The sequence below is a fragment of the Gobius niger genome (assembly GCF_951799975.1).
Source record: "Gobius niger genome assembly, chromosome: 21".
Taxonomy (NCBI): domain Eukaryota; kingdom Metazoa; phylum Chordata; class Actinopteri; order Gobiiformes; family Gobiidae; genus Gobius; species Gobius niger.
The window spans coordinates 8,485,253-8,509,968 of NC_136872.1; the positions used below are offsets into that span (position 1 = coordinate 8,485,253).

A 24,716-nucleotide genomic window follows, 5' to 3' on the forward strand; every position below is an offset into this window, starting at 1 on the left:
TGAAGATTGAGGGATGTGTTGTATACTTAATTCCACTAGTGGGCAGTGTTGCCTCACAATTTGAGACAAGCTACTGGCGCTTCAGTTGACAGGTCCCTTTATTATATGCAGGCTCAGAAAGCAGCTAAATTGCGTCACACAGGCACATTTCCCCATTAAATGTATGTTCCTGGGCATTTATGATCATTGGCTGACTTCAGTTAAATGAAGATAATAGTCAGAAGTGTAGACTGACCAAAACCAACGTGAGATGGCTCTGTAACCACCTCCTATAAGGATATCCTAAACGTAATTGGCAACATTTTTTGCAACATCTCATAAGTGGCTACTGTGTTAATGATCACTCTCATGCAATTACTTATACAATTTCTTTTTAAGGGTTTGCCATTTACTTTTGGTTTCCATCTGAAACTGTCTTGAAGTGATCATTAAACTCATAATTACTCCAGATCTATTAAAAAAAAAAAAAAGGAAGGAAGGAATGATACCGGTGATTGCCGAAAGTCTACGAAGATGACGATCTGCACACGAACGACTGAAGGGGGCAGCGCGTGTGTGCAGTTGGTGTGTGTATGCGCGCGCGTGAGCCGCTGTGGTGAACTGAGCGGAGGTGAAGAAGAGGAGGATGAAGCTGGAGCGGAGGATGGGAGGAAGAGTGGAGTAAGAGACAGGCTGTAGCTCTGTGTGAATGAGTGAGTGAGGAAGAGGAGAGGAAGGTCGTCTCAGGGCCCGTGAACAAGGAACAAACTGTTTCGGAGCATTAACATCGGAACTTCCAACTTTTAGCCGCCACTCATCGGCTTATGCCCGGACTGGAGCCGGCTTTGTTTCGCGGCGGGGGTGTCTACGATAAATGAAGGAATAAAATACACACACGGCGACTTTTTCCATCCCAAGCGGGCAATTCCCTTGGACTGTTTTACGGAAGGTTACGAGAGAATGGCGGCCAACATGTACCGAGTAGGAGGTAAGGGTTGTTTTACGTTTTTAAGACACCCCCCACAACGTGATTGTTCGGTTCGTAAGCTAGGTGGCTAACTAGCCGCTAGCTGTCGGTTAGCCGCTAACTTAAGCTAGCCATTGGTAGCATCCTCACACTGTCCGCTCCTGCGGGGAAGATGCACGTCAAAACCTCCCAAAACCTACACAAATGTGGGGAAAGTTCCTGACATATTTTATCGCTGCAGATCAGACAAGCACATTAAGTGTGTGTTTTTATCATGCACGTCTCTACATACATGCAACTTGGACAGACTTTCTGAATAATATTTTATGTAAATAATAAACTTGTCGTGTTGATCCCGGTAAAATGCCAAGTCCCCGGTAGACACTTCGTGGCACTAGGTCTTAAAAGTTGGATAATATCAATTCTATTGGATATGCTTTTGTCGCAATTATATTTTTATTACACTTACAAATGTGTATTATCACAAGATTACGGCATTTGATTGGAGTGATGTGGAGTTAGTAACCGTAGGTCGTAAGGGAAGTCTCAATGCTAATCGTTAGCAGTTAACCTAGCAGCTACATCCAGCAATCAACGAACTGACAGTCGCTGCAGCGACAGTGGGCGGGTTAATGTCATTATCCCTCTGCTGTATATGAGCTGTATGCACTTAGTTATCAGCTGTCTGCTTCACATGAGTATGGAGATATTTTACCTGGATGGCTTTCATTTTGACAGTGAGCTCGACGTGTGCCGGGTGTAAAACCAGCAGGGATTTCGAGGGGGGGAAAATGCACATGGGAAAAGTGTGCTGCGGTCACGAGTGTAGATATTGTTGCTTGTTTTATGTGATAGTGCCTGCCTGCACCTCAGCTTTTTGTTGTGAACGCCTGCTCACAGGTTGTTCTGGGAGTGCTGTCTGCTTACAGTCCAGGCTGCCCTGTTTGGGTCAGGTCTGAGGCTAAAGGTTATTATTTTTATGTGTTATCACTTCCGCCGCTACTTAGGTATTATAACTGTTTAGTGGTTAGGTATGTTCTAGTCTTACAGCTGTCGACTGTCATTGTAAGATGCACAACACTTATTTGTATTTCTGGATCTTTAAACTTAATGCCATAGTTGCAGACAAACCACCTAACTGAGACTTGGTGACTGATTTACAAGGCATCAACCCATAACTGTGTCTTTATAACTTGTTCATAGTAGCACAGGTGGTAGAGTGGTTCGTCCTACACCTGACAGGTTGGCGACTGGAATCCCTCAGCTTCTGCAGATGCACAATGCATGCCCTTGTGTCCTTAGGCAAGACACCTCCTTGATGTATAGCACTTTGAGTGCAGAAAGTGGAAAAGCAGTATTTAAATGGGGACCATGTTGAGACCATAATGTTGCAATAAAACAAAACAAAAACTAACTAAACTTTACATTCTCACTTTCTGGATGTGGCTCCCAGACACTGCACTGCAGTCACCTGCTGCTCCTGACAGATTGCCTTGAGGCACTGGTTGGATAAATTTCCCTATGTTAAACAATGAGCTCGACAAACAATAAACATTACTAGACTATATGGCTCATATCTGGCATATCTAGTGCATTATTTTGCTGAATTGAACTTTGCCCTCTCTAAACCTTCAGGCAGTAGTGTAGTGATGTGTGTATTAAATAAAAGTGAGCTATCAGCAGGTGTTTTCATCTATAAAATAAAAATAAAAAAAACCTTCATCTGTGCAGTAATGTAAATTGTTTTAGTGTCAAGGACGCAATTATGTAATAGCTTGCCAATTGCCGGGAGCATAACACTTCTGAAATCATATATTTCCGAATGTATGCCTCGCTCAGTTGTTTTTCTCTTTTGTCTTTAAGGTTTCTGCCAGTTTATTGATTTTGTGCGTTGAATCTGCTTTTCCTTTGTTGCAGCAGGCTTGTCAGTGAGAGCAGGGCCTACATTAGCAGTCCCCCCCTCAGAAGCACACAGTGTTCAGCGTGCACATAAGATCATTATCCTCCCCTGAGATTAGTCAAAGGGCTTCCTCCTCTTCATTCAGCCCGGAGCGGCCGACACACACTGCACCACTCGAGACGCACACGACCAGAGCCATCACTCCCAGCGCGCCCTCGTCTCAGGCCCGCGCCGTGATCCGTAACAGATCATTATGCAGAATCCAGCAAGCAAATGAGGAGCCAGAGCGCAGCCTTTTCTGTGATGTTTCCTCAGCCTGCCGCGCCGTGTCCCGCCTCGCGCCACTGATCGATAACATCCTCAGCCACCTCAAAGGAGTCATTATTTCATTTGCTCCTAGGTGCTGAAAAACAAGATGGAGCGCCGTAATACTAAAGCCACATTTTCACCAAGCGCCACAGTGCAGTCGTTTAAGAGATTTAAGTTTATATCAGAATGGTTTGGCATCGCTCCAAAGTCGGCTTGAGCTGTGCCATAGAATACATTTGTGTGGCTTATTTCCATGTCAGGAAACCGTTCTACTGTATTGTACTGTACTGTCAGGTTCACTCTGTCATTCCGCTGGAGTTTTGTGGAGAGCATCCAAACTATACATTTTTGAAAACGTTATTAAATATGCATTCAGAAAAACAATGTTTCCATTTGCTCTGATATGTAAAAAAAAAAGATGCAATGATAAATTTAACAAACATTTATATAGAAATACAAATTTGGTAGAAAAATTCCATTTGGTCGTTCCAATCTTAAAAAGTCAATGAAACCCTTGTCATATGTTTCATGGAGTTACCGTAGCGATGACCAGAACTCTTTTACTCTAATGGAAAAATGACAAGGGCAAATGGAAACATTGTTTTTTATGCTTTTATGATGCAGGTGTTTCACTAGTCAAAATGATTTAGCCCCAGGCCTTATTTTATCTTGATCTTGGCCTCTTGGTACCAATATTTTATGAGGTAGAACCTGGAGTACATGTTTGATGGCTATACATCAACTCTATGGAAAATGTAGAGTTGATGTATAGTCATCAACTCTGAAGGCAGGTTTCCTCCAGGTGCTACAGTTTCCTCTACCTCCAAAAACATGCTGGTCAGGTTGGCCCACAGTGGCGGCAGCGGCTCAGGACTAATATCTGACCACTATTTCGTTGTACTGTTGTACAATGACAAATAAAGCACTTACTTATCTGTCACTTAAACCGTAACAATGTAACACAAGTCGGTAAAAAGGGCCGGCATGTTTTTTCCCCCCCTCCATATTTGTTGCCAAATAATACAAGGTTGCACTCTACAATTTCAAATATATTCTCAGAGTTCTTGTTGATCCTCCACCTCGGTAACAAACTTAAGACTCTTTAGAATGTGAACAGAACCTACATTTTCTGAAAATTATCTTCAAGTCCCCTATAAAACGATCTTACACTCAAAAAAAAAAAACCCCAATCCCCCCATGACTCCTGATTTACAGTTTCACAGAGCGAGGCTTCAGGCCGTGTCTCTGCACTCGCCCGGTGTCTGACTCTGCATCCCTGATCAATATTTGTGCTCTCCATGTGCCCCGGTGCTGAAACAAGCCCGCGGAGGCCCGTAACATGACCACCCCCCACCACCCCCCCATCAGCCCCAGTCATGTCAGACGCATGAGCGCGCACTTTGCCTTCTGCTGCTTCAGCCTCTCGCTCTTATGTAACGCAGCGATGTGGTGATGCTGCTCCCTCTGTCCCTCCATCACCGCGCTGCTAAGTGGAGCGCAAAATCCCGGGCCTTGTAGGAATCGCCGCTCGTCTCGTCTCAATCTCCCCCTGCTCACGCTGAGGTGTGCGGAGCTGCCCCGGCGTGTCCTCCGGAGGCTCTGTCCCCGGCCGTGGGAGGAGCAGATGGAGCCCGATGGGAAGGCTCTGTGGGGGAGCCGAGCTGTGAGCAGCGTCCCGAGTCCAGCTTTTGATGAGTCTATAAAGGTTCGGTGGCGTAACATTTGAGTTGGTGCCGCACAATAATCGCCAAAGCGTGATCGTGTAATTTAGGTGACACAATATTCATGTCGCCGGAAGCCACAATTTATTGCAAAATCCCCCTCCCCTCTGAATGACACACATGTTGAGATACGTTGAGATTGAATTTGCACAGGTTTGAGAGTAATATATCAGTTTTGAACCTGCAGTCAAAAAGCTTCACCAAGAACCAATTCATCAGGAGTCATGAGGGCCAACAAACATTTGTCCCAGACCCGGCAGCTGAAGCAAAACAAGGCAGTTTGGCAAAAGCGCTTGTAATGCAATTTGTTAATACTCGTCACTGGCTGGAACTTATTCCCTTTATCTCATCAGACTCAGAAAGACTGTAGGCAGACATAAAGTGGCGCGAACTCGCTTTACATTGAACCGAGAAGTATGTGCATTGTTTCATAACAGTTTAACAAATGGCGTCCCAGAGTCTGTGAACCTTTTCCTGACATGTTTTCCTTCCTCCATGAGTTGGAAGCCGTATGAAAATATTTGCAGAACATGTGACCTGTCTGACCTGTCTGAGTTGGAAATTAATTTTTGACCTAATTCTTCAGGGTTTTTTTTCTGTTTGGCTGCGCCTCTACTTTGATAATTTGCCGAGATATTTAGTAGAATGTTTTTAATGTTTGCTGCTGTAATGTAAGATAGACCCACAGTGGTGTCCACAAACACAGAAGTGTTTCTGCAGCTCTCAGTGCACGTCATTCTGTGAGCAGCTGGTCCCGCGCTGTGGCTTTCACTCCTGTGTGGGTTAGAAATACAGGCTACAGGTTTAGCCCAGGTCTGACTGCCTTTACCAGGAAATGAACCGGCGGAAGTGGTGATGAGGGTCAAACTAACGCTTTCTGTTCTGATCGTCTCTTTCAGATTACGTCTACTTTGAGAATTCCTCCAGTAACCCCTACCTGATCCGGAGAATAGAGGAACTCAACAAGGTACTGTCATCGGCCCGTTGTTTTTCATGCACCGCTCTGACTAAGCTCCTTTGCCTAACTTGTTTGGGCTGCACTGTTTTTCTGGCTAGTGATATGATTGTAGTTTGTTGTTGTCCTTTTATAAATAATTTGGTAATGTATGTGAATTTCTGCCAATAGTGGAGCAAGTTGAGTACATTGTAAACTTCAGTGTTGACTGGAGCAGCATGTGCACAGCAGCTGTGTGGATGTGCCCGTGCAGTTGCTGAAGGGTGTTCATTATGGATAGTGTAATGACAGTGGAACTGGGCAGGCTGCACTTATATAACATGCAGCAGAGACAACAGGCTCCTTCAGTCTCAGGATTAAACTCATTTATGTAACTCCTTTACAGGAGTGCTTCAGCCTCGGCTGGGCTGCTAATGGCTGCGCAGCTCAATGACTACATAGTACAAGAGCTGATGAATAAATTCACAATGAACAAGAATTGAAATGGAAATTAGGTTTTAATTACGAAAATTGATTAAATTAGATTAAACTGTTGATTTGTGTTGCTTTGTTTTTAGTAACTGCAGAGTACCCTGCTCTTTTTGTTCTTTTTGTCAATAAATACTTTCGGGCTCTGTTGTTTCTGGCCTGCGTTAATTTTGGTAGACATCATACTCCATCCTTTTCTGGTGCCTAACAGTCGATAAAAGGCAGTTAAAGTGGCATAATCACTTAGAAATAGAAGCATGCTTAAGTAATTTGTCTTTTCAAGCAAATGTTGCATAATTATTTCAAATAACAGTTTTGAGTCATGATGGGCTCTTGTGGTGTTGCATAAAGACAAGACAATGCCCCATTTTACCAAAGTGGATAATCATCACATCTATTGTTCCTCTTTGCTTCAGTAAATAAGTCTTAACAGTTGTTTCATACTGACTGGTTCCTTCTCTCTCACAGACGGCCAATGGAAACGTGGAGGCCAAAGTGGTGTGTCTGTTCAGGAGGAGAGACATCTCAGGAAACCTCAACACTCTGGCTGACAGTAACGCACGTGGGTCCCACACACGACATGTAAAGTCCGAAGCTCTTGAACAGAGGCCGGTTATTTGTGTTTTAGCCCTTGCGGCTAGAGGCTAACGGCTAGGATGCTATAGGCTACAGCTCTTTGCTGATGAGAAGTGTGTAATGAACTATAAGTTTAACATCCACAACTCGTGTGCAGTCATTTTAACGGCCGCTTCATATTTCTTTCCTAGAAGCCCCCCTGCGCATGCCCCCAGTCCAAAACTGGGCCCCCCACAAATGTATCAAAACATGAAAATAATTGCTATTAAGTTTTTATTTCAAACACATAAACTGAAATTGGAGTGTTTAGTGTTTAATGCACCTGTAGTCCGTACACAGTCATATGTCATGATTTTAGACCATTTATTTTGCTCAAATAATATCATTTATGACCCGACCCGACCCTCTAACCAGGCAATCCCAGGCGCCCCCCAGGTTGGGAACCACTACTCTAGACACTGATCCAGCCCCTCAAGTTAGTCTTCCTGTCATCCTCGTTGGACTAGCAGTGTGTGGCTTTGCTGGACAACAGCCTAACACAATGTTGTGTTGCAGGCAACTTTGAACCAATCAAACTACAATCTGACTACAATCGGCCCAGGCAAGGGGTCCGATTGGCTCAGCTAAAAGTCGAATCACGCCCCTCCAAATCAAACTTCTCAGGTTTATATGGGATTTGGCAATCCTGTTCTAGTCAGACTCGGCGGGAGAGTCGACTGTAACTGTAGTGAGTACTTCATATAGTTCAGGAACGTTAGCCTGCTAGCTTTTCAAGCAAGTGTTTTCCACTTGCTACTGGTTTGCCCAGCAAGAATGTCACATCAAAACTATTTATAGATTACGTCGAAGACTGGAATTTTTATAGCCGTCTGTTGGCGTGCAATTTCAATCACTTGCATTTTAGAATGTTTTTCAAGAAAGGCTTTTAGTGGAAAAACTATACTCACTGTTCCAGGAAAAATAAATAAATACCATTCCTATGTATTTTGGTGGATTCTAGAGCCATGTTCCAAAATGGCATTGTTTGGCTCAAAGGACTGATGAGGGCAGGATTTCATTAAATGTGCATTGGCGAGGACAGGATTTTCTACCCAAATGTCATTGTGCGCCCGTCCCGCCTCAGTCTGGGCTCAGAGGGAGGGTATGAGGAGGGGGGGGGCATGCCGGTGCTAATGGCATGCAGACGACTGATGCCTGATCAGACACTCCCCACACCCCTCAGCCTCCCACCACCACTACCTTCTCTCCCTCCTAAGGCGCACCAGACAAAGACTTCTAATCTCCAGTCCACACAGGCGCACATACGGTCTGCGACACTGCCAGAGAAACACACCTCTGTAATGACCACTGTAAGGACTGGCATTGGAATGAGGTCTTTTGGAATTGTAATGGTTTTTCAAGACAAATATTTGAATAGAAAATTGGAAATAAAAACTCACTGTTCCCCCTCATAAAAAACATATCAATATAGCTTGGACGGTGAGTTTGATTCATTAACAAGATAGAGCTTTTAAAAAGACCTAATATATCCTGCTCGTGCTAGAGGCAAAACCACAGCCCCCAAAGGCATTCAAATATAAAAATAATGGTCAATTAGCGTTAATTTCAAACAAGTTAACATCATTTCTTAGTCATATGCATTCATTTGCTTGGAATACAGTGTTAGAAGTGTTAAGAAGTCAACAACTTTGTCTTGAACCTACTCTACTTATTATTTCATCATGCTTTTATTGATGAAAATACCTAAAACAAAAAAAACCCAAACCCATACTGTGGGACGGCTCGCTTCTCCTCAGACCTGACTCAAAACTTTGCTGGGTGCGAGACATCACCTCGTCTCCATGGAGATGATGCTGCTTTGCCTTGACCACGGGTAGCACTAGGTTTAAAGTCATCATATCCTCCTCTCCCAAATGCCTTATTTTTGATAACCCTCTGAAAAAAGGCAGCTGCAGACTAACCCGTTTGAACTATCTCTCCTGCGACTGGGTTTTTTGTTTTTTTTTGCCCCTGATGCCCGCTCTGTTTCAAAGTCCGCTCAGCCCCGGCTCAGACACAAAGTGGCGTTTGTGCCTCGCTCTTGAGCACGGCGCACACTGTGATCCTGTTGCACTGGTGAAGACGTGTCCAGCTTTCTTTTTTTTTTACTCGTGCGTGTGTTATCACTAAACCTGGCTCCTGGCTGCGTCGCATCCACACACGCATCGATTCCAAGGCAACAAAGAGGGCCCTTGATCTGTGGCGGGGGCTCCTGGCACAGAATGGGTTAATTCTGACTTGCCTTTGTGAAACAAAGTGTGTGCGTTCCCCTTTGCTTTCTTCTTTTTGCGTGTGTGTGTGTGTGTGTGTGCTTGTGCTTGTGTGTGTGGAGGGACTTGTGGGGATACATGTTTTGGGGGGGGATGGGCGCCTCAGGTTTGGCACACAGGGTTTCCTACTTAGTCTGGCAGGGACTAGCCGGACAGGGGGGGAGAAGGAGGGGGGTGAGAGGTTAACAGAAAGGGGGTGTGGCCTGGGGTGGCGTCCCTCTTTGCTCGACTGCTATCTTCTCTCTCTCCGCTCTCCCTCTCCACCTTGGCCTCACTCACAGGGTTTCCCGTGGCTGAGTGCAGGGGCGGAGTCCTCGCAGACGGAGCCCTCTAAGTCCCGCCCCCGCAGCTTGCAACAAATTACTCAGCCGCCTTCAAATTAGGAATGCGCAATCTAGCGGCCAGGCCGGAACGTACAGAATGTGCAGATTTCCAGTGACAGGCCAGACGTGGTTTGGCAAATGAGGAACTTTGTCTAATAACTTCGATAAGGGTTAAGGCAGAAAGTGTCTCCTTTAAGGAAGATTCACATTTGAACCTGATGCTTAAAAACAGTCAGATGTTTTGTATAGGAGCAGCCAGCAACTTAAACAACACACAGCATGCACAAGTCCCCTAATGCTGCGGACTCTTTTCTGAGTTCAACTGAGAGAAATGAGTTCAGGCGGGACAGTGCTCTGAAGGGAAGGGAGAGGAAGGATTTGGGAACTGTATGCAAACCACATTTTGTTTAACATTTTTTGACAAGAGAGTCATGTTTGTTGGTGGTAATGCTAAAATCCCTGTTCTTTCTCTAAGCGAGTACAATACTTTTTGTCGAAAATTTTACATAAACGTTCAATTCAAGCAAATCTGCCTTTGGTATTGGTATAAAACGTGTTGTGTTTTGTCTCTTCAGGAGAATTCGAGGAAGAGTCCAAACAGCCGGCTCTTCCCGAGCAACAGAAGCACCAGCTCAAGCACAGAGAACTGTTTCTATCTCGACAGTTTGAGTCTCTACCTGCCACACACATACGGTGAGTTTGTGCGCCTTTCTCCAAAGTATCTGTAGTACAAACAAACGGTACAATGGCTCCTCAATGTCATCGTCTTGTGTGTTCTCTCCAGGGGTAAATGTAACGTCACGCTCCTCAATGAAACAGACATGCTGTCCGGTTACCTGGATAAAGAGGTGAGCGGCGCTGCACAAATCCCTCTCATCATCAGCAGCAGCAGTAATAGTATGTAACCTGTTCTATGTCTCGTGCTCAGGACTGTTTCTTCTACTCGCTGGTGTTCGACCCAGTGCAGAAGACGCTGCTCGCTGATCAGGGAGAGATCCGAGTCGGCTCCAAGTACCAGGCAGAGATCCCGGACATGCTAGCCGAGGGTATGTTGAACTTGTAGTCTCCAGTAGCTTAAAGCTGAGTTTGGGGTTGAACTTTCTCCTTTTGTCTGGCAGATGAGTCGGACACCAGAGTCCAGGAAAAGCTGGAGACCAAGGTGTGGGACCCCGACAACCAGCTCAAAGACTCTCAGATCGACCAGTTCCTGGTGGTGGCAAGGTAACACTCCCTCCATCTGTCCCCTACTTGTGTAATGGGACTCGGCCTGTTACCATGGAGATTTGTCACAGAGGCATAAGCAGCTTTTCGGAGCAAATGTATGATCCTTGAGAGGTGTGACATTCTCCTCTATCAGCTTGATCAGATGTATATTTGAGGTTGGTCAAGATGTTGAAATATAACGTGTCCATATTCTTTATCTTTATTGCACGTCCACATTAGTTAGTGCAGCTGTAGTCCACAGTAGGACATGTTCATTATCATTAACACAGTGCTCACAAAAAATCAGTTATTTTATATTCTTTTGGTGTGATAAGGTCTTTACGCTGTTAAAACTATCCCCTTCATGTGTGTGTTTATTACAGAGCTGTGGGAACCTTCGCCAGGGCCCTGGACTGCAGCAGCTCCATCCGTCAGCCCAGTCTGCACATGAGCGCCGCCGCCGCCTCCAGAGACATCACACTGGTCTGTATAATAAGAACAAGAGGAAGAGTTGAATGTCCACATTTATAACTGTTTTGAATATATCTTTCCTCTTCAGTTCCATGCTATGGACACACTGCAGAAGAACAGCTATGACCTGGCCAAAGCCATGTCCACGCTGGTTCCCCAGGGCGGCCCGGTGCTGTGTCGGGACGAGATGGAGGAGTGGAGCGCCTCTGAGGCCATGCTGTTTGAGGAGGCCCTGGAGAAATACGGCAAAGACTTCAATGACATTCGCCAGGACTTTGTGAGCTGCTATTTAACACTTGGCTGTGTGTGTGTGTGTGTATGTCCTGACTGTGGAGCACTGGATAAACATTTGTTTTCTGCGCAGCTGCCATGGAAGTCTCTGGCCAGTGTGGTACAGTTCTACTACATGTGGAAAACAACAGATCGCTACATTCAGCAGGTGATTTGACGAGGCTGTTTTCTGCGATTCTATGTTTACAATCATTTTAAATCGTTTGTTTGTTTTTATCAGAAACGCCTAAAAGCTGCAGAAGCTGACAGCAAGCTGAAGCAGGTCTACATCCCCACCTAGTGAGTGTGATCTGAATTGCACCACAATAATCCAAAAGTTGAGAGCTAAAGGCTTTAATAAATTGCCATCTATCCGCAGCACCAAACCCAACCCCAATCAGATCATGGTGCCAGGCAGTAAACCAGGGATGAACGGAGCAGCCGGGTTTCAGAAAGGCCTCAGCTGTGAAAGCTGCCACAGTAAGTCACCTCATTTAGCAAAGTCAACATCCAACCATTATGGAGATGGGTGATTACAGAAGCCTCTGTGCCATTGCCATCCCAGTATATAGACCACGATCAAGAGTAATGTATCATCCAAACTGTCCTTTTCTACTTCCAGCTGCTCAGTCTCCTCAGTGGTATGCCTGGGGCCCTCCTAACATGCAGTGTAGACTGTGTGCCTCATGCTGGATTTACTGGAAGAAGTATGGTGGCCTGAAGACCCCTACACAACTGGAAGGCGCTGCCCGGGGAGGCTCTGTAAGTCTCATCTCTGACACATTTCAATCCACGAGAGCCGCTGTGAACCCACACTGACTTTCTTCCCTCCAATAAAGGAGTCCGGTCCTCGTGGTCACATGACTCGTCAGGAGGTGCAGGGCATGTCCCCATTCACTCGTAATGAAGGCAGAGCCAAGCTTCTGGCCAAGAACCGTCAGACCTTCATTCTGCAGACCACCAAGCTGACTCGCGTGGCCCGCAGAGTTTGTGAAGATATACTCCAGCCGCGTCGAGCCGCTCGCAGGCCGTACGCCTCTATCAACTCCAATGCTGTCAAGGCCGAGTGTATGTGCTGTTGATGTTTAAGTAGCCTCTGCTCAGGTCTGTCATTTCACAAAGTGTCTCCGTTTAGGTATGATCAGGCTGCCTAAAGCTACAAAGACTCCACTCAAGACCAAAATCATCCCTCGACCGTCACTGGCCAACATCGTTAAAGACCTGGGTATGACCGTACACAAAACGCTCTCACTTACCTTTTCTCCCCTTTCTCTTCTTTTGGCTAACTGTTGCTCCTCTGCGCAGCTGTCACTGCTCCCCTCAAACTGAAAGCCTCCAGAGGACCGCCCACCCCCATCAACAGAAACCAAGCCACAACTCCCCGCGTGGGCCAAGGCCTGCTGGGAAAAAGAGGCTTTGACAGCGTATGTTTCCACTTTAGTGTCTGTATACTGTGCAAGCAAAGAGAAGGTGTAGAAGGAAAAGATAGTTATGGACTTGGATGAGTATCTCATTTGCATACAATAAAGACTCGCATAAGGTTAATTCAATGTGAGATAAGTAACTATTGGTCAGACCCCTACGACCCTAACAGATGTTTAAAAAGGTGTCTCTTTATGGCCCCATCTACACAAAGACAAGCTCAAAAATATTTTACCAAACGTGCCCCCCATCCATACAAATCTGGTATTTTGAAACTGGGTCCCAGAGTAGATGTGGCTCTATTGTTAAAGCACCTCTGTGTTTTTTTCTTAAACTATGACATCAACAGGCTCTGTGTTTATGGAGAACTTGTCTTTGTGTGGATATAGCCTTAATATTAGCGAGATATAGAGTCACTTAACGTACGTCTAAACCTGGGGTATGTACAGTACGTGCTTTCTGACAACAGTGCCGCAAATGTACTGGGCCACGTCCAAAGTTGAGGAAATTCGATTGTAATTTGAGACCTCTTTCATAGAAATTTGCAGAGTTCAGCTTTGTATTGACTTTCCTGGGTGATTTGCTTCTTTACTATTGCTGTTTTCTTCTCAGACGACAGGTGTTCCCTACCCAGCCAATGGACGGCCCTATACGTCAGGGTTAAGGACGGGTTCTCAGTCTGTCATCAAGCGACCGAAAATGAACCAAGGAGAGGCTCCCAACCCAGTGGTGTTTGTGGCCACCAAGGACACCAGGTACATTTCCCATTGTGATATAGATGTGCAACTGTGTGATGTGCTGGTGGAGTCAATAAAATGTGTTTCATTGATCCAGAGCACTGCGGAAACACCTGACCCAGTCGGAGATGAGGCGAGCAGCAAGGAAGCCACACCTCCCAGTCAGGATCAAGCTGCCCCCTCCGCCACGCCCCCTGGCCATGCCCCTGCTGCCCTCCAGCACCAGCGAACCCATCGTCCTGGAGGACTGAAGGACCGTGTAAAGAGGACATGGACGCCATACTATGTCTTTACTTAATTCTTTCAGTGTCACCTCCTTTTGCTTCTGTTACTCCCCAAAAGACCTTGTCCAGACTTTTATCCCCCATCCTAAAGCCCTTTTTTATAACACCTGTTTTTACATGTGTAATTTAAATGGAGATAGTTTCCTAATTTGATGACAAAGCACACATTGTTTCCCCATGTTTTTATGTAAATATATGCATCTTTGGAGGTCATACCTCCAGAGTTTGGGGGACTGTGTGCACTTGTCGGAGGTCTAATGAGACTTGCTTTGCACTCCTCACAGCTGTAGGGGTCGTAGAGCCCATAACATTCAGGCTGTTGACAGCAGAGTGTGACCTGAGAGTTCATTTGCAGTGACAACTCTTTACCTTTTTTAGAGTTAATTGTTTAGGCTACAGGGCCTTTTTGTCAAATAATTTATATGAATTTCACGAATTTTACACATATTTGCCATTCAAAATCATCACTTAACTTATGCAATTTTAACTTATTATTGCCTCAGTCTATACAATACTTTTATTGTTGATCGCCTATTATTTCCACACATCATTAAAAAAAAAAAGTGAAACATATTTTTGGATAACGAGTGATGTCTGTGAACAGTATTTTTGGTCTCCAGCCTGATGGTAATCCAATTACTCTAACACTGGACTCTACAGAGAAGCGGTTAATGGCCCTGTAGCTTAAAGAGATTTGTAGGACAAAATCTTGTGTAGTTTTGAGGATTCAAATCATGCTTCCCATGGATCTGCAGGGGTGACTGTGCCATGACTGACTGCCATGGCGACACGTTAGGCTTTGAGGTGTTATGTCTGCGTGTGTAATACACATTTACAGATGATCAGAGAAAAAGCAATGGAAAGTTGGATCAAAAATCTGACCAAATGTTTTGAGTAAAACAGCAATATGTGGATTCTACAGAAGAAGATTAAGGCCTGTAAGATTAAGTTAAGCCTTATTTTATTCAAATCATTTTGTTTTCGGCCCCAATCTTTTCTGTGAGAGACCAGCGATGTCTAACTTGAGTGAACGGATTGTTTATGAAAACACAAAAGATACTGTTCCTCGTAGTTTCAAATTATTTGACTTGTTTGTTCGTACAATAATAAAGGGTAAGCACTAAAATGTTGATTGGCTAATTATAACTCCGTTATTAAAGTTACCATGGAGTTAGACAAGTTTGGTCCCAATGTGGGCTTTTAATATTTCTGCTGAAGAGAAATTGAAGTGTCGAGTTTGTAGCAAATAATATGTAAAGAAAAAAGTGCAAAAGCTAGTGTATTGGAATTTGTTTTTTACATTTGAAGTGTGCAATTCTCCACTGTGGTGGAGATAGCTCTAACATGTGAATACTGCTCTCCTCAGTGGGTGGGTGGACTGTTAAAATTGGGGGCAAAAAGGGATGGGGCTTTAATTTTTGTATGGAGAGACCAACATGCTACAACTCAAAAGTTTTCTCAAGTGTTTTTTATTCCAATGTCTGTATCCTTTAATGTATCTTCATAAGAAAATAAAGATTTTTCTGTGGTAACTAAAGTGCTGCTTTCTGGGAATTCTTGAATAGTGTTGTTTTTTCAATGCAATACTTTGCTAAATGTTATTGGGACTAGAGTTTAGGGAGATTCAATCAATCAAACAATAAAGTGCTTTTCATACTGAAAGGTATCACAAAGTGCTTTACAGATTGCATCAATTGATTGGTGCAATTCATACATACAATGGTTACGCTCACATTTCCAGTACAAATGATTCACATATATAAAACAAGCACATGAAAAATGTGTGAAATCAACATCCTTTGCCTACTTCTACTTAGATCAAATGAAATACAGATAATCCGCACATTAGGAAAGCTGCTATCATGCATGCCCTTTTTAGTAGGCCTATATATTTTTCCTCTTGACTGTGCTTTGAAGTAAAAAATGTCTTTATGTTTATCAGACGGCTGTTAATTACAGGACCTGTGTAATCACTTCCTACACAGGTGTTACGTTTTACAAATCAGCAGCGAGGCCTCTGCTCTGAATGTGGATTCCGCCTGAATGTGGATTGCGCCAACACACCGCAGCCATTACCATTCATTTAATAACAAACACATTGGGGGAGAAAAAACCCTCCTTTATCAAGAGTATGCATCCTGTTGATTTCGACCAGTTTTATCTGACAAGTTAAACTAATTAATAATTTGGCGGTGGTTTTAAACCCGCGTTGACCCGGTCACGTGACGCAGAGCACACCTGACGCTCGTTAAGTGGACGGAGGGCGGGAGATGGAGGTGATGCCCTCAGTATAAGTGCCCCAGACACAGTCCACACTTTGCCTGTGACTCCATAACGAAGCAGAGTGTTAGGGTCCTTGCCTCTCTACTGACACAACACACCCCGGGTCTGTCCGTTCACTGCTGGTCTCCAGAATCGCACTTAACCTGTTTGTTCACCAACCATGTTCACCCTGTCAGAGGTAAGTAATCACTAACTTTTCTTTTTAATCTCCTCCTGTCATTTGTTATGTCAAAGTTTCCTATTGTGATTTTAACTTTAATTTTTCCAAAGATGGTTGTCTTCACTAAGTACATGAATTCCCTTTGCTGACTGTCACTGGCACAATGATCTGCTCTAAACGCCTTTACTCTTCTTCCAGAGCAGTGATGACCTCTTCCTGATCCCCTGCCAGGAGGATATGGTGGACAATCTTTTGTCCGGTGAAGAGTCAGATGGAGACGGTTGTAGTGCGGGTCTGTCCCTGGCCAAGGCCCTGCTGCCCCTGGTGGAGTCCTCCTCTCCCCCTCTCATCCCATTCGTCTGCTCCACTCGCTACAAGACCGAACTGTGCACCACCTACTCCTCCTCTGGCATCTGCAAGTATGCTGAACGCTGCCAGTTTGCCCATGGCCTTCACGAGCTCCATGTGCCGTTCCGTCACCCCAAATATAAGACCGAGCTGTGCCGCAGCTACCACACCACTGGCTACTGCTACTATGGCACCCGCTGTCTTTTTGTGCACAGCGCCGAGGAGCAGAGGCCCTGTGTGCGCCGCAAGAGGAACGTCCCCTGCCGCACTTTCCGGTCATTTGGAGTGTGTCCCTTTGGAACCCGCTGTAACTTCCTGCATATTGAGGATGGAGAGCTTGGAGGCTCTCTCAGCGACTCGAACGACCCTGTGGAGAAGGCTCCCACTGCCCAGACTCCTGCCAGGCCCCTGGTGCAGCCCCAAAGCAAAGAGTGGAAGCCTAGAGGAGCCATATGTCGCACCTTCAGCTCTTTTGGCTTCTGCCTGTACGGCACTCGCTGCCGCTTCCAGCATGGCCTCCCCAATAAGATCTTGAGTGGGGAGTCCAGCCCTGGCCCTTTCAGCCCTCTGGTGTCCCAGGGCAGCACAGGTCTTCCTTCCCCCTGGTTCACCTCCTCCGCTGGCTCTTCTGCCTCTTCATCCCCTCCCACCACTCCCACACTCGCCACCCCCACTCCAGAGGCCACAGCCAACAATGCCTTCACCTTCTCCAGCCAGCACCTGAGTGAGCTGCTGTTGCCCTTGGCCCTGCACCTGCAGCAGCTGGAGAACACCAAGACCCAGGGCATCTGGGACAACCAGGCACTTTGACAACTTCCTTCAAACGGCAGCACTCGCAAAGTTTTTGTAATTTGTCATTTTAAATTCCTCAGGACTTTAATGTTTTTGTTTTTTGAGGTTTGGGTGCTTCCATCAGAAGGTCAAGCTGGACTTGACTGTTCAGTTGTAGACCAGTCTGAAATGTTTAGAACTTTCAATGTAAATGTAAAGTGTTTTTAACTATTGTACATAATAATCAATGGTTTACGACTCGAGTGATGCCTGACTTGCATCATGAATAAACTATTTTAACGTTCCAATACTGTTCTGCTTTTTTATATTGCTGCTTCAAACACAACCATGGCACCAGACCTTCCAAACCCCTGAGGTTCCGGTCTCCTGAGCAATAACTGAACATTGGGCACAAAGTTGAGCCTTTCCAAACATTTTGGCTCATACCATAGATATAAACTAAAGCCCTACGCAGTGCTTTAATTTTTGTTTGTGTGCTTTAATTTTGTACCGGAAGTCTATATTTTGACGCTGACGTCACAACTGTGCGACACGCCAGACTTCAGTGAAAATTAAGCAGTTCGCTTGAAAGGTAAGAATATTTTGCTGGAATGTTTGCAAACGTGCATATCAAACGACACACGTGTACATTTCATACAGGCTGATCGCTTTATTTCATTACACGCCCAAGTACCAACTACAAAGCGCATATAAACGAGAGCAGTCTGTCTCCAGAACAGGTCGCCTTGAGGATGGCGGACCGAGAGGAGCGTCGTTTTGCAGAGGTTTCACGGGACTCTGTCAAACTGATGGCCGAGAGCGCGGGCGTGGAGCTCGGCGATGACCTGGCGGCTCTGCTGGCCGAGGATGTGTGCTACCGACTGCGGGAAGCTGCGCAGGTGAGTGCAGCCTTATGTGCAGTTTTTGTAGATCAGCCCAATAACCCATCAAATTGAGCCATTTTCTTTTTGCCTCTGGTATCCAAACCAACCTACAACAGCGCATACATAGATGCTCTGTTTATTCCGTTACCTTTTTATGTGAATTCACAAAATTCAATAAGCTCTGCTGGTTTTGTGGCTTGACAGAGCAGCTCCCAGTTTATGCGGCACGCGAAGAGGCGCAAGCTGACATCAGAAGACTTTAACCGAGCTCTGAGGTGGAGTAATGTGGAGGTAAGTGTCTGACCTCCTGCCTACCCTTTCATTTTGATGTCTTTACCAATTTGAGTAATGTTCTCTGTGATTATTACACTCCAGGCCATTTGTGGACACGGGGCCCAGGACGCTCTGCCTTTTCGCTCACTGAAAGAAGGGGAGCTTTTCTTCACCGAGGACAAAGAGATTAATCTAGTGGAGCTGGCTTTGGCAACTAATATACCCAAAGGTTGTGCTGAGACTTTGGTGCGAGGTACGGGCTGCATCAACACACCACAGTAAACAAAGAAAAGAACATTTGAATTACACAGAATGTATATCTTTTTAGTGAACGTCTCATATCTTGATGGAAAAGGCAACTTGGAACCTCAGGGAACTGGTAATAAATCACAATACCGGATTAATAATATTTAAAAAACAAAACAGAAAAAGCGTGCTTGTAAACTGACTGTTAAAATGTTCAGTTCCTACAGCAGTGCAGTCCTTGTCTGATGACTTGCTGAAGTACTATCAGCAAATCACAAGGGCCATCTTGGGAGAAGACCTCCATCTTATGAAGGTAACAAGAGGATACAGACTATGGGCCTTTTAGGTAACAAATCTGACCGCTCTGTGATTTTCAGGTGGCTCTTCTCGACCTCCAGTCAAACTCGAAGATTGCCGCCCTTCTACCGTACTTTGTTTACGTCATTAGTGGGGTTTGTATTGTATTGGTCACCCTTAACGTGTTGCTGCTTTCTTGTTGATTAATTTGACATTTATTGGTCTGACTCAGGTGAAGTCAGTGAGTCATGACTTGGAGCAGCTGAACAGGCTCCTCCACATGGTCAAGAGCCTGGTCCAGAACCCGTACCTTTACCTGGGCTCGTACGTCCGCAGTTTGGTCTCCAGCGTCATGTACTGCATCCTGGAGCCTCTGGCCGCCTCCATCAACCCCCTGAACGACCACTGGACTCTCAGGGACTACGCCGCTCTGCTCCTCAGCCATATCTTCTGGTGTGTGGGAGTATTTTAGCTTATATTTTCAGGTCCAGACCGTAGCATCATAACAACCTCGTGAACCCACTGTCTTTGCAGGACGCATGGAGACCTGGTCAGTGGCCTGTATCATCAGATCCTCCTGTCCCTTCAGAAGGTCCTGTCTGACCCCGTGCGCCCCCTCTGTTCACATTACGGAGCGGTGGTGGGGCTTCATGCTCTGGGCTGGAAAGTATGTCTGTGTTCATTTACTTTGCTTGTTATGGAGAAGATTGCTAGCGACGTCTCTAACCCATTTGCTTTTGTGATGATATGGACAGGCTGTAGAGAGGGTGCTCTTCCCACACCTCCCAGCCTATTGGGCCAACCTCCAGGCCGTGCTGGACGATTACTCTGTGTCTAATGCCCAGGTCAAAGCAGATGGACACAAGGTCTATGGAGCCATCTTGGTCAGTGCAGTCCGTCTCCTGCCTAAATTGGCTTCCTACATATTTTAAGGATTTGATTTGAGTTAATTTATTGCTTTTTTTGGGTCATACATTCGCACAAAACATACGTCCATTAAATGACAATACATGAATAGAATGGAAAAAGTCATAACAGGAAATTTGGTTGCTAATTTAATTGCTAACAAATCGAAGTTGTGAATGATTTTGACTGAGGTTAGTTCGGCAGTAATCTGTATCTCCATGAGGTGTTGTGTGCAAAAGTTGCAAACCCTGTGCTTTAGACCTCCACAAACATGCTCTAAAACATATTCTTTTTATCTCTCAATCCTTCTGGATGTATTTTCAATGTTCAATGTGAACTGAATCTTGATTTTAAATCAATCTCAAATCTTAGTTCCTTTTTTGTGTTCCTGCAGGTGGCAGTAGAGCGCCTCTTGAAGATGAAGGCCTTGTCTCTGTCGCAGCCCGCAGATGGAAGCTCCAGCGGTCAGCTTGGCTCCATGACTGGTGGCATGGGCTACAGGGTGAGCTCTCCTGGCCTCAGCCCCCCTCCAGAGCCCCTGTCTGAGGCTGCTCTGGGCATCGCCAGTCACCTGCAGGCGGGGGGAGCAGGCTGCCCCTGGGAGGAGTGGACCCCTGTGCCTCTGCCCGACATGTACTCTGAGCTCTACTCCTTCTTTGGGGACAGTCTGGCGGTCCGCTTCAGTACAGGGCCGGGGTTTGGGAGTTACACTCCCGGCCCCCTCTCCCACACTGGGGATGCACGGAAAGACGTCCCAGGACCGGCCTCCAACACAGACACCACACGGAAGATGCCTCAGCTCACCGCCAATCTCAACATCAGCCCGAGGCAGGATGGGAGTCCACGCCCTGACCCCACACCTCCCAGTCTGGCAGCCACTGGGCCTGGAAGGTGAGGAAAAGAGCTTCTATGTCCATATGCATTGCAATTAAGATTTTATTCACAAGGTTATAATGTGGAGTGAAACTGGGCGAGACTGTGGGTGACGAGGCTTGGCATATAATGGCTCGTGAGTAATTAGAGGCGTGGTTAGATGAAAGCAAGAGTGGTTGGTGTGCAAAGTGTGATAGGTTGAGGCGTAGTCCTGCTCCCGAACCTAGTTAAATACTGACTCCATTTCTGACCATTTTCTTAAGTGGATTTACAGTTGATCTGAGGAGAGGTAAGATACACCTTATTGTCCTCATTGGTCCATTCTTCAAGGCCTCTGTCACATTGATCTCTATAAGAGGAGCATCCAGATCTAAATTTGTTTGAATCACCTTTAAAAAGGGCTATACAGGCCTGAAACAATTGAAGTACTTCTGATCAAGGACAAACAGATGTCACTAAAGACGAACTACAGCTGCCAAGTAGCGCGAACACCACCTGAAGCAGCTGGCGTGCCCAGTATTCCCTCAAAGTCCTAAATTTGATTTTGTTAAGACCTTTTAGATTGGTTAGAGAAACACTGGTCTATTCTATTTGTTGTAGTAAGTTAATGGCTCATTCTAATCACATGAATGTAGTTTGTCTGACCACATTCTTGTCTCTTCCTCAGATCTCTGGCCCGTTCCTCCTCCGTGGCCCGCTCTCGCTCCTCCTCATCCCGCTCCAGTCAGCGCTCGGCCGGACTGTCCCGGGACGTCTTCCCAAAGGCTCGCTTCACCTCCTCCCAGAACACACCTCCGGCCTTCACCTTCCTGATCGGTGGACGTCAGATGGGTCGTCTCAGCCAAGGCCGACGTCCCTTCCAGACGACATTTTCCCCGAACCCTCCCCTCTCTGCCATCCCGCCGAGAGCCTACGCCCACAAACTGTCAGTGATCGGCAGAGTGGGCAAACCTGTGCGGCGCTGGGCATACTCGCACTATTCACTCCACCTCCCCCTGTAGAGAACTGTCACGGCTCGAGATAAACTCACATGGACTTTTTTGTATTTTTTGTATTTCTTTGTATATATGTATAATTTTCCACTGATCTGTCATTGACACGAGTGATTAGATTAAAATATTTTTATTTGTAAAACCTCTAGTTTGATTTAATTTGAGGTGTCGGAAAAACATGCGGTTGAACTTCTTAACCCCGACCAGAACCGAGCACATTTTCTCCAGTTTGGCTTTACCCAAATCTAAAAGCGTCAAAATAGCGACAAAAACTAGACAAAAAAGCCACAAAAGAGGAACAAAAAATCAACAAAAGGGCAACAAAATTAATCTGCAAAAACATTTAGCGACAAGTGCTGCAAAGTACAGCTTGTCTATGTTTTTCTAAACCAAAAAAATACAATAAAAAAATCATAGCAGTAAATTTAAAAATACATTTGTACCGTAGACCTTAGTTTTCTTTCTTGGTGTTTGCCTGTATCGCATTCCTGCTCTAAATATTTAAAGCCGCAGGTTGAGAGTGTCCTGTTGCCTACTGGGGCACACACTGGACACAACAATGCCTCGATGGCGTGGCTGCTCCCGGGGCTGGCGGACCGTGGCCTTCCCCTGCCTGGTGGTCTGCTACGTCCTCTTTGTGGTCCTGGGCGGGCTGGCGTTCATGGCTCTGGAGATGCCCGTGGAGAAGCGGCTCCGGGCGGAGGTGGGAGAGCTGTGGAGGTCCTTTCTGAACGACAACCCGTGCGTCCAGGAATCCAAACTTCAGCATTTACTGGGGAAAGCCCTGACCGCCCATCACACCAACGTGGCCGTGCTCCAGGCCGAGGAGGAGGAGCGGCACTACGACTTCACCTCGTCGCTGTACTTTGTGATCGTCACCCTCACCACTATGGGTAAGGTCAGATAGAGCTGGTTTACAACATGACCTAGTTCATCAATGCGACATCTTCCCAGGGTCTGACGTGTACTACCCGCAGTCAGACGAGTCCAAGTTCTTCTGCCTGGTCTACTGCGTCATCGGCATCCCCCTGACCCTGTTCCTCCTGGGGCTTCTGTCCGAGACCCTCCTGCTGCCCGTCGTCACCCACGCCCCCATAAGGCACCTCCACACCTTCTGGGGCCTGTCGCTGTCCCGGGCCGCGCTGCTCCACGTCTCCCTGCTCTCGGTGCTGGTCCTGGGGCTACTCTTCCTCCTGCCCGCCCTCATCATCTCCGCTGTGGAGCCGGGCTGGGGCTTCCTGGACGCTCTCTTCTTCTGCTTTGTTGTTCTGAGCACCGTGGGGCAGGGCGGGTGCGCTTTGGGGAGGAACTGGAGTCCGAACGCGAGAGAGGCGCTGGAACTTCTCACTACATGTAAGACGAATTAAGATATTCTAGTTCAGGGGTGAATGCGAGGTGTAGTCATTACTGAAGTGCTTTGCTTCTGCCCAACCCTTTTTTAGTTGTAATAAGTTTGATCTTTTAAGGAAAGTACTGTTCTGTGTGCTGTGAATGTGAGCGACCAAAATTAAAAAGAACTTTAATTCATACTTACGTAAGTAGAGTTTTTAAGACTCATTACTTTACTGAAGCAGTGTTTACTGTATTACTTTTACCCCACTACATTTGAAAAATAAATATAACACTTCCTACGCCACTAGATTTCTAAAAAGACTCTAAAGTATAAGGTCATGTGTGTATTGTTCATTTGCATATGGCCAAATAAAGCCTACAAATACACACTCCAGAACAGTAGGCGGCGATGTGCGGATTTACCATCAATTCCACTGACTCAGAACAAGGAAGAAGGTTTGTCCCCGCCGTGTTGCCGTACAGAGGGTAAATTAAGGTGCACGGTTTTGTGTTTTTAAAGCTACAAAGGTTTTTTTTTTTCTAAAGGTATTTATTTAAACAGATGTCTACTCTCTACTTTGATTACTTTTGTACTTTTTTATTGGAGCAATATTTGGCCAGGAGTGTCTTTTTCTACTTTAGTACTTTTACTTGAGTAATAAAATCATCTCGCACCCCCTGCCCTGAAATATTGTCAACCAACAGTCAAAGAAATGTGAGCCACCAGTGTCACACATTTACGCTGCATCTCTGTGTCGTCCTCCAGGTTACCTACTCCTGGGTCTAATAGTGATTTTCACCTTAAAGAAGACGGTGCTGGAGGTTCCCCAGGTGCAGGCGCTGCTCCGGCTCCTCTCCGGGCCTCAGTGCTCGGAGCTGGAGGAGCTGCCTCTCCATGAGCTCTGCCTGGAGGAAGTACCAGAGGGGCTCGATGAGGAACTGCAGTACTCCATGGCCATCTGCACCATCTCCTCCAGTGTATGACAGGACAACCAAATGAACGGCTGTGTTAACTCCCCATTTCAGTGTTTTGTTTGGATCACATCTGACGGGTGAAAAAAACAAACTCTCCAGACGTTTAGCATGTAAATCAGGCAATATTTAGCTTGTTTCATGATAGAAATGACTGTTGCGAAAGACAAACCCTTGAGTTCAAGGTCATCGGGGGCGCTTTCAGTGTCAGAGGGAGAAAGGGCGGTTCCACATTATCAGTGGGTTTTACAGTTTACACCAACACTGGGGAATGTCATGATCTCCCTCAAAGTCATGATGTTTTTTTTGAGTTACCCTCATGTTCTCATTGTTTTAGTCAAATCTGAGTCTTCAAATCTAGTCCTAGTCATTGAATAAAGTCTGAGTTCAAGTCACTATCATGTAAAACAAAGTGTAGCCCATTTAAAAGTGCACTATGCAACTTTTTATGCCCCCCCAAAAAAGGTGAATACGTATTTGACCTT

The 24,716-nt window shown here is 45.8% G+C and overlaps 4 protein-coding genes across 4 annotated transcripts; all 4 read left to right on the plus strand.

The window, feature by feature from the left end:
• The first annotated feature begins 566 nt into the window (after positions 1–566).
• mta2 (metastasis associated 1 family, member 2) lies at positions 567–15,431 on the plus strand. The gene is made up of 18 exons (XM_079579675.1): positions 567–967; positions 5,776–5,843; positions 6,768–6,861; positions 10,083–10,200; positions 10,292–10,355; positions 10,436–10,553; positions 10,626–10,728; positions 11,094–11,193; positions 11,270–11,458; positions 11,546–11,620; positions 11,693–11,751; positions 11,831–11,931; positions 12,074–12,213; positions 12,291–12,519; positions 12,587–12,676; positions 12,757–12,875; positions 13,486–13,628; positions 13,708–15,431. The coding sequence occupies exons 1-18, from the start codon at positions 940–942 to the stop codon at positions 13,859–13,861; spliced, it is 1,992 nt and encodes a 663-aa protein (XP_079435801.1). The 5' UTR covers positions 567–939; the 3' UTR covers positions 13,862–15,431.
• Positions 15,432–16,268: 837 nt separating this feature from the next.
• Positions 16,269–17,502, plus strand: cth1 (cysteine three histidine 1). Its single transcript, XM_079580432.1, has 2 exons — positions 16,269–16,355; positions 16,536–17,502. The coding sequence occupies exons 1-2, from the start codon at positions 16,338–16,340 to the stop codon at positions 17,493–17,495; spliced, it is 978 nt and encodes a 325-aa protein (XP_079436558.1). The 5' UTR covers positions 16,269–16,337; the 3' UTR covers positions 17,496–17,502.
• A 699-nt stretch (positions 17,503–18,201) lies between these two features.
• Positions 18,202–22,032, plus strand: taf6l (TAF6-like RNA polymerase II, p300/CBP-associated factor (PCAF)-associated factor). The gene is made up of 11 exons (XM_079580455.1): positions 18,202–18,355; positions 18,545–18,631; positions 18,716–18,866; positions 18,942–18,992; positions 19,078–19,172; positions 19,237–19,311; positions 19,389–19,609; positions 19,691–19,823; positions 19,912–20,040; positions 20,457–20,953; positions 21,603–22,032. Exons 1-11 carry the CDS (start codon positions 18,209–18,211, stop codon positions 21,934–21,936), a joined length of 1,920 nt encoding a protein of 639 aa, XP_079436581.1. The 5' UTR covers positions 18,202–18,208; the 3' UTR covers positions 21,937–22,032.
• A 302-nt stretch (positions 22,033–22,334) lies between these two features.
• On the plus strand, positions 22,335–24,472 carry kcnk7 (potassium channel, subfamily K, member 7). The gene is made up of 3 exons (XM_079580482.1): positions 22,335–22,820; positions 22,882–23,280; positions 24,026–24,472. The coding sequence occupies exons 1-3, from the start codon at positions 22,487–22,489 to the stop codon at positions 24,241–24,243; spliced, it is 951 nt and encodes a 316-aa protein (XP_079436608.1). The 5' UTR covers positions 22,335–22,486; the 3' UTR covers positions 24,244–24,472.
• The last annotated feature ends 244 nt before the right edge of the window (positions 24,473–24,716 follow it).

What these genes read in the sequence shown, in the direction of transcription:
- mta2 (XM_079579675.1), top strand. Translation starts at nt 940, where the DNA reads ATGGCGGCCAACATGTACCGAGTAGGAG. An exon ending in CTACCTGCCACACACATACG is followed by an intron (nt 10,201 to 10,291) that starts GTGAGTTTGTGC and finishes TGTTCTCTCCAG; the next exon opens with GGGTAAATGTAACGTCACGC. An exon ending in GAAAAAGAGGCTTTGACAGC is followed by an intron (nt 12,876 to 13,485) that starts GTATGTTTCCAC and finishes TTTTCTTCTCAG; the next exon opens with ACGACAGGTGTTCCCTACCC.
- taf6l (XM_079580455.1), top strand. Translation starts at nt 18,209, where the DNA reads ATGGCGGACCGAGAGGAGCGTCGTTTTGCAGAGGTTTCACGGGACTCT. An exon ending in GACTGCGGGAAGCTGCGCAG is followed by an intron (nt 18,356 to 18,544) that starts GTGAGTGCAGCC and finishes GTGGCTTGACAG; the next exon opens with AGCAGCTCCCAGTTTATGCG. An exon ending in CTCCTCAGCCATATCTTCTG is followed by an intron (nt 19,610 to 19,690) that starts GTGTGTGGGAGT and finishes CTGTCTTTGCAG; the next exon opens with GACGCATGGAGACCTGGTCA.
- kcnk7 (XM_079580482.1), top strand. Translation starts at nt 22,487, where the DNA reads ATGCCTCGATGGCGTGGCTGCTCCCGGGGCTGGCGGACCGTGGCCTTC. An exon ending in CGTCACCCTCACCACTATGG is followed by an intron (nt 22,821 to 22,881) that starts GTAAGGTCAGAT and finishes ACATCTTCCCAG; the next exon opens with GGTCTGACGTGTACTACCCG. An exon ending in GCTGGAACTTCTCACTACAT is followed by an intron (nt 23,281 to 24,025) that starts GTAAGACGAATT and finishes GTCGTCCTCCAG; the next exon opens with GTTACCTACTCCTGGGTCTA.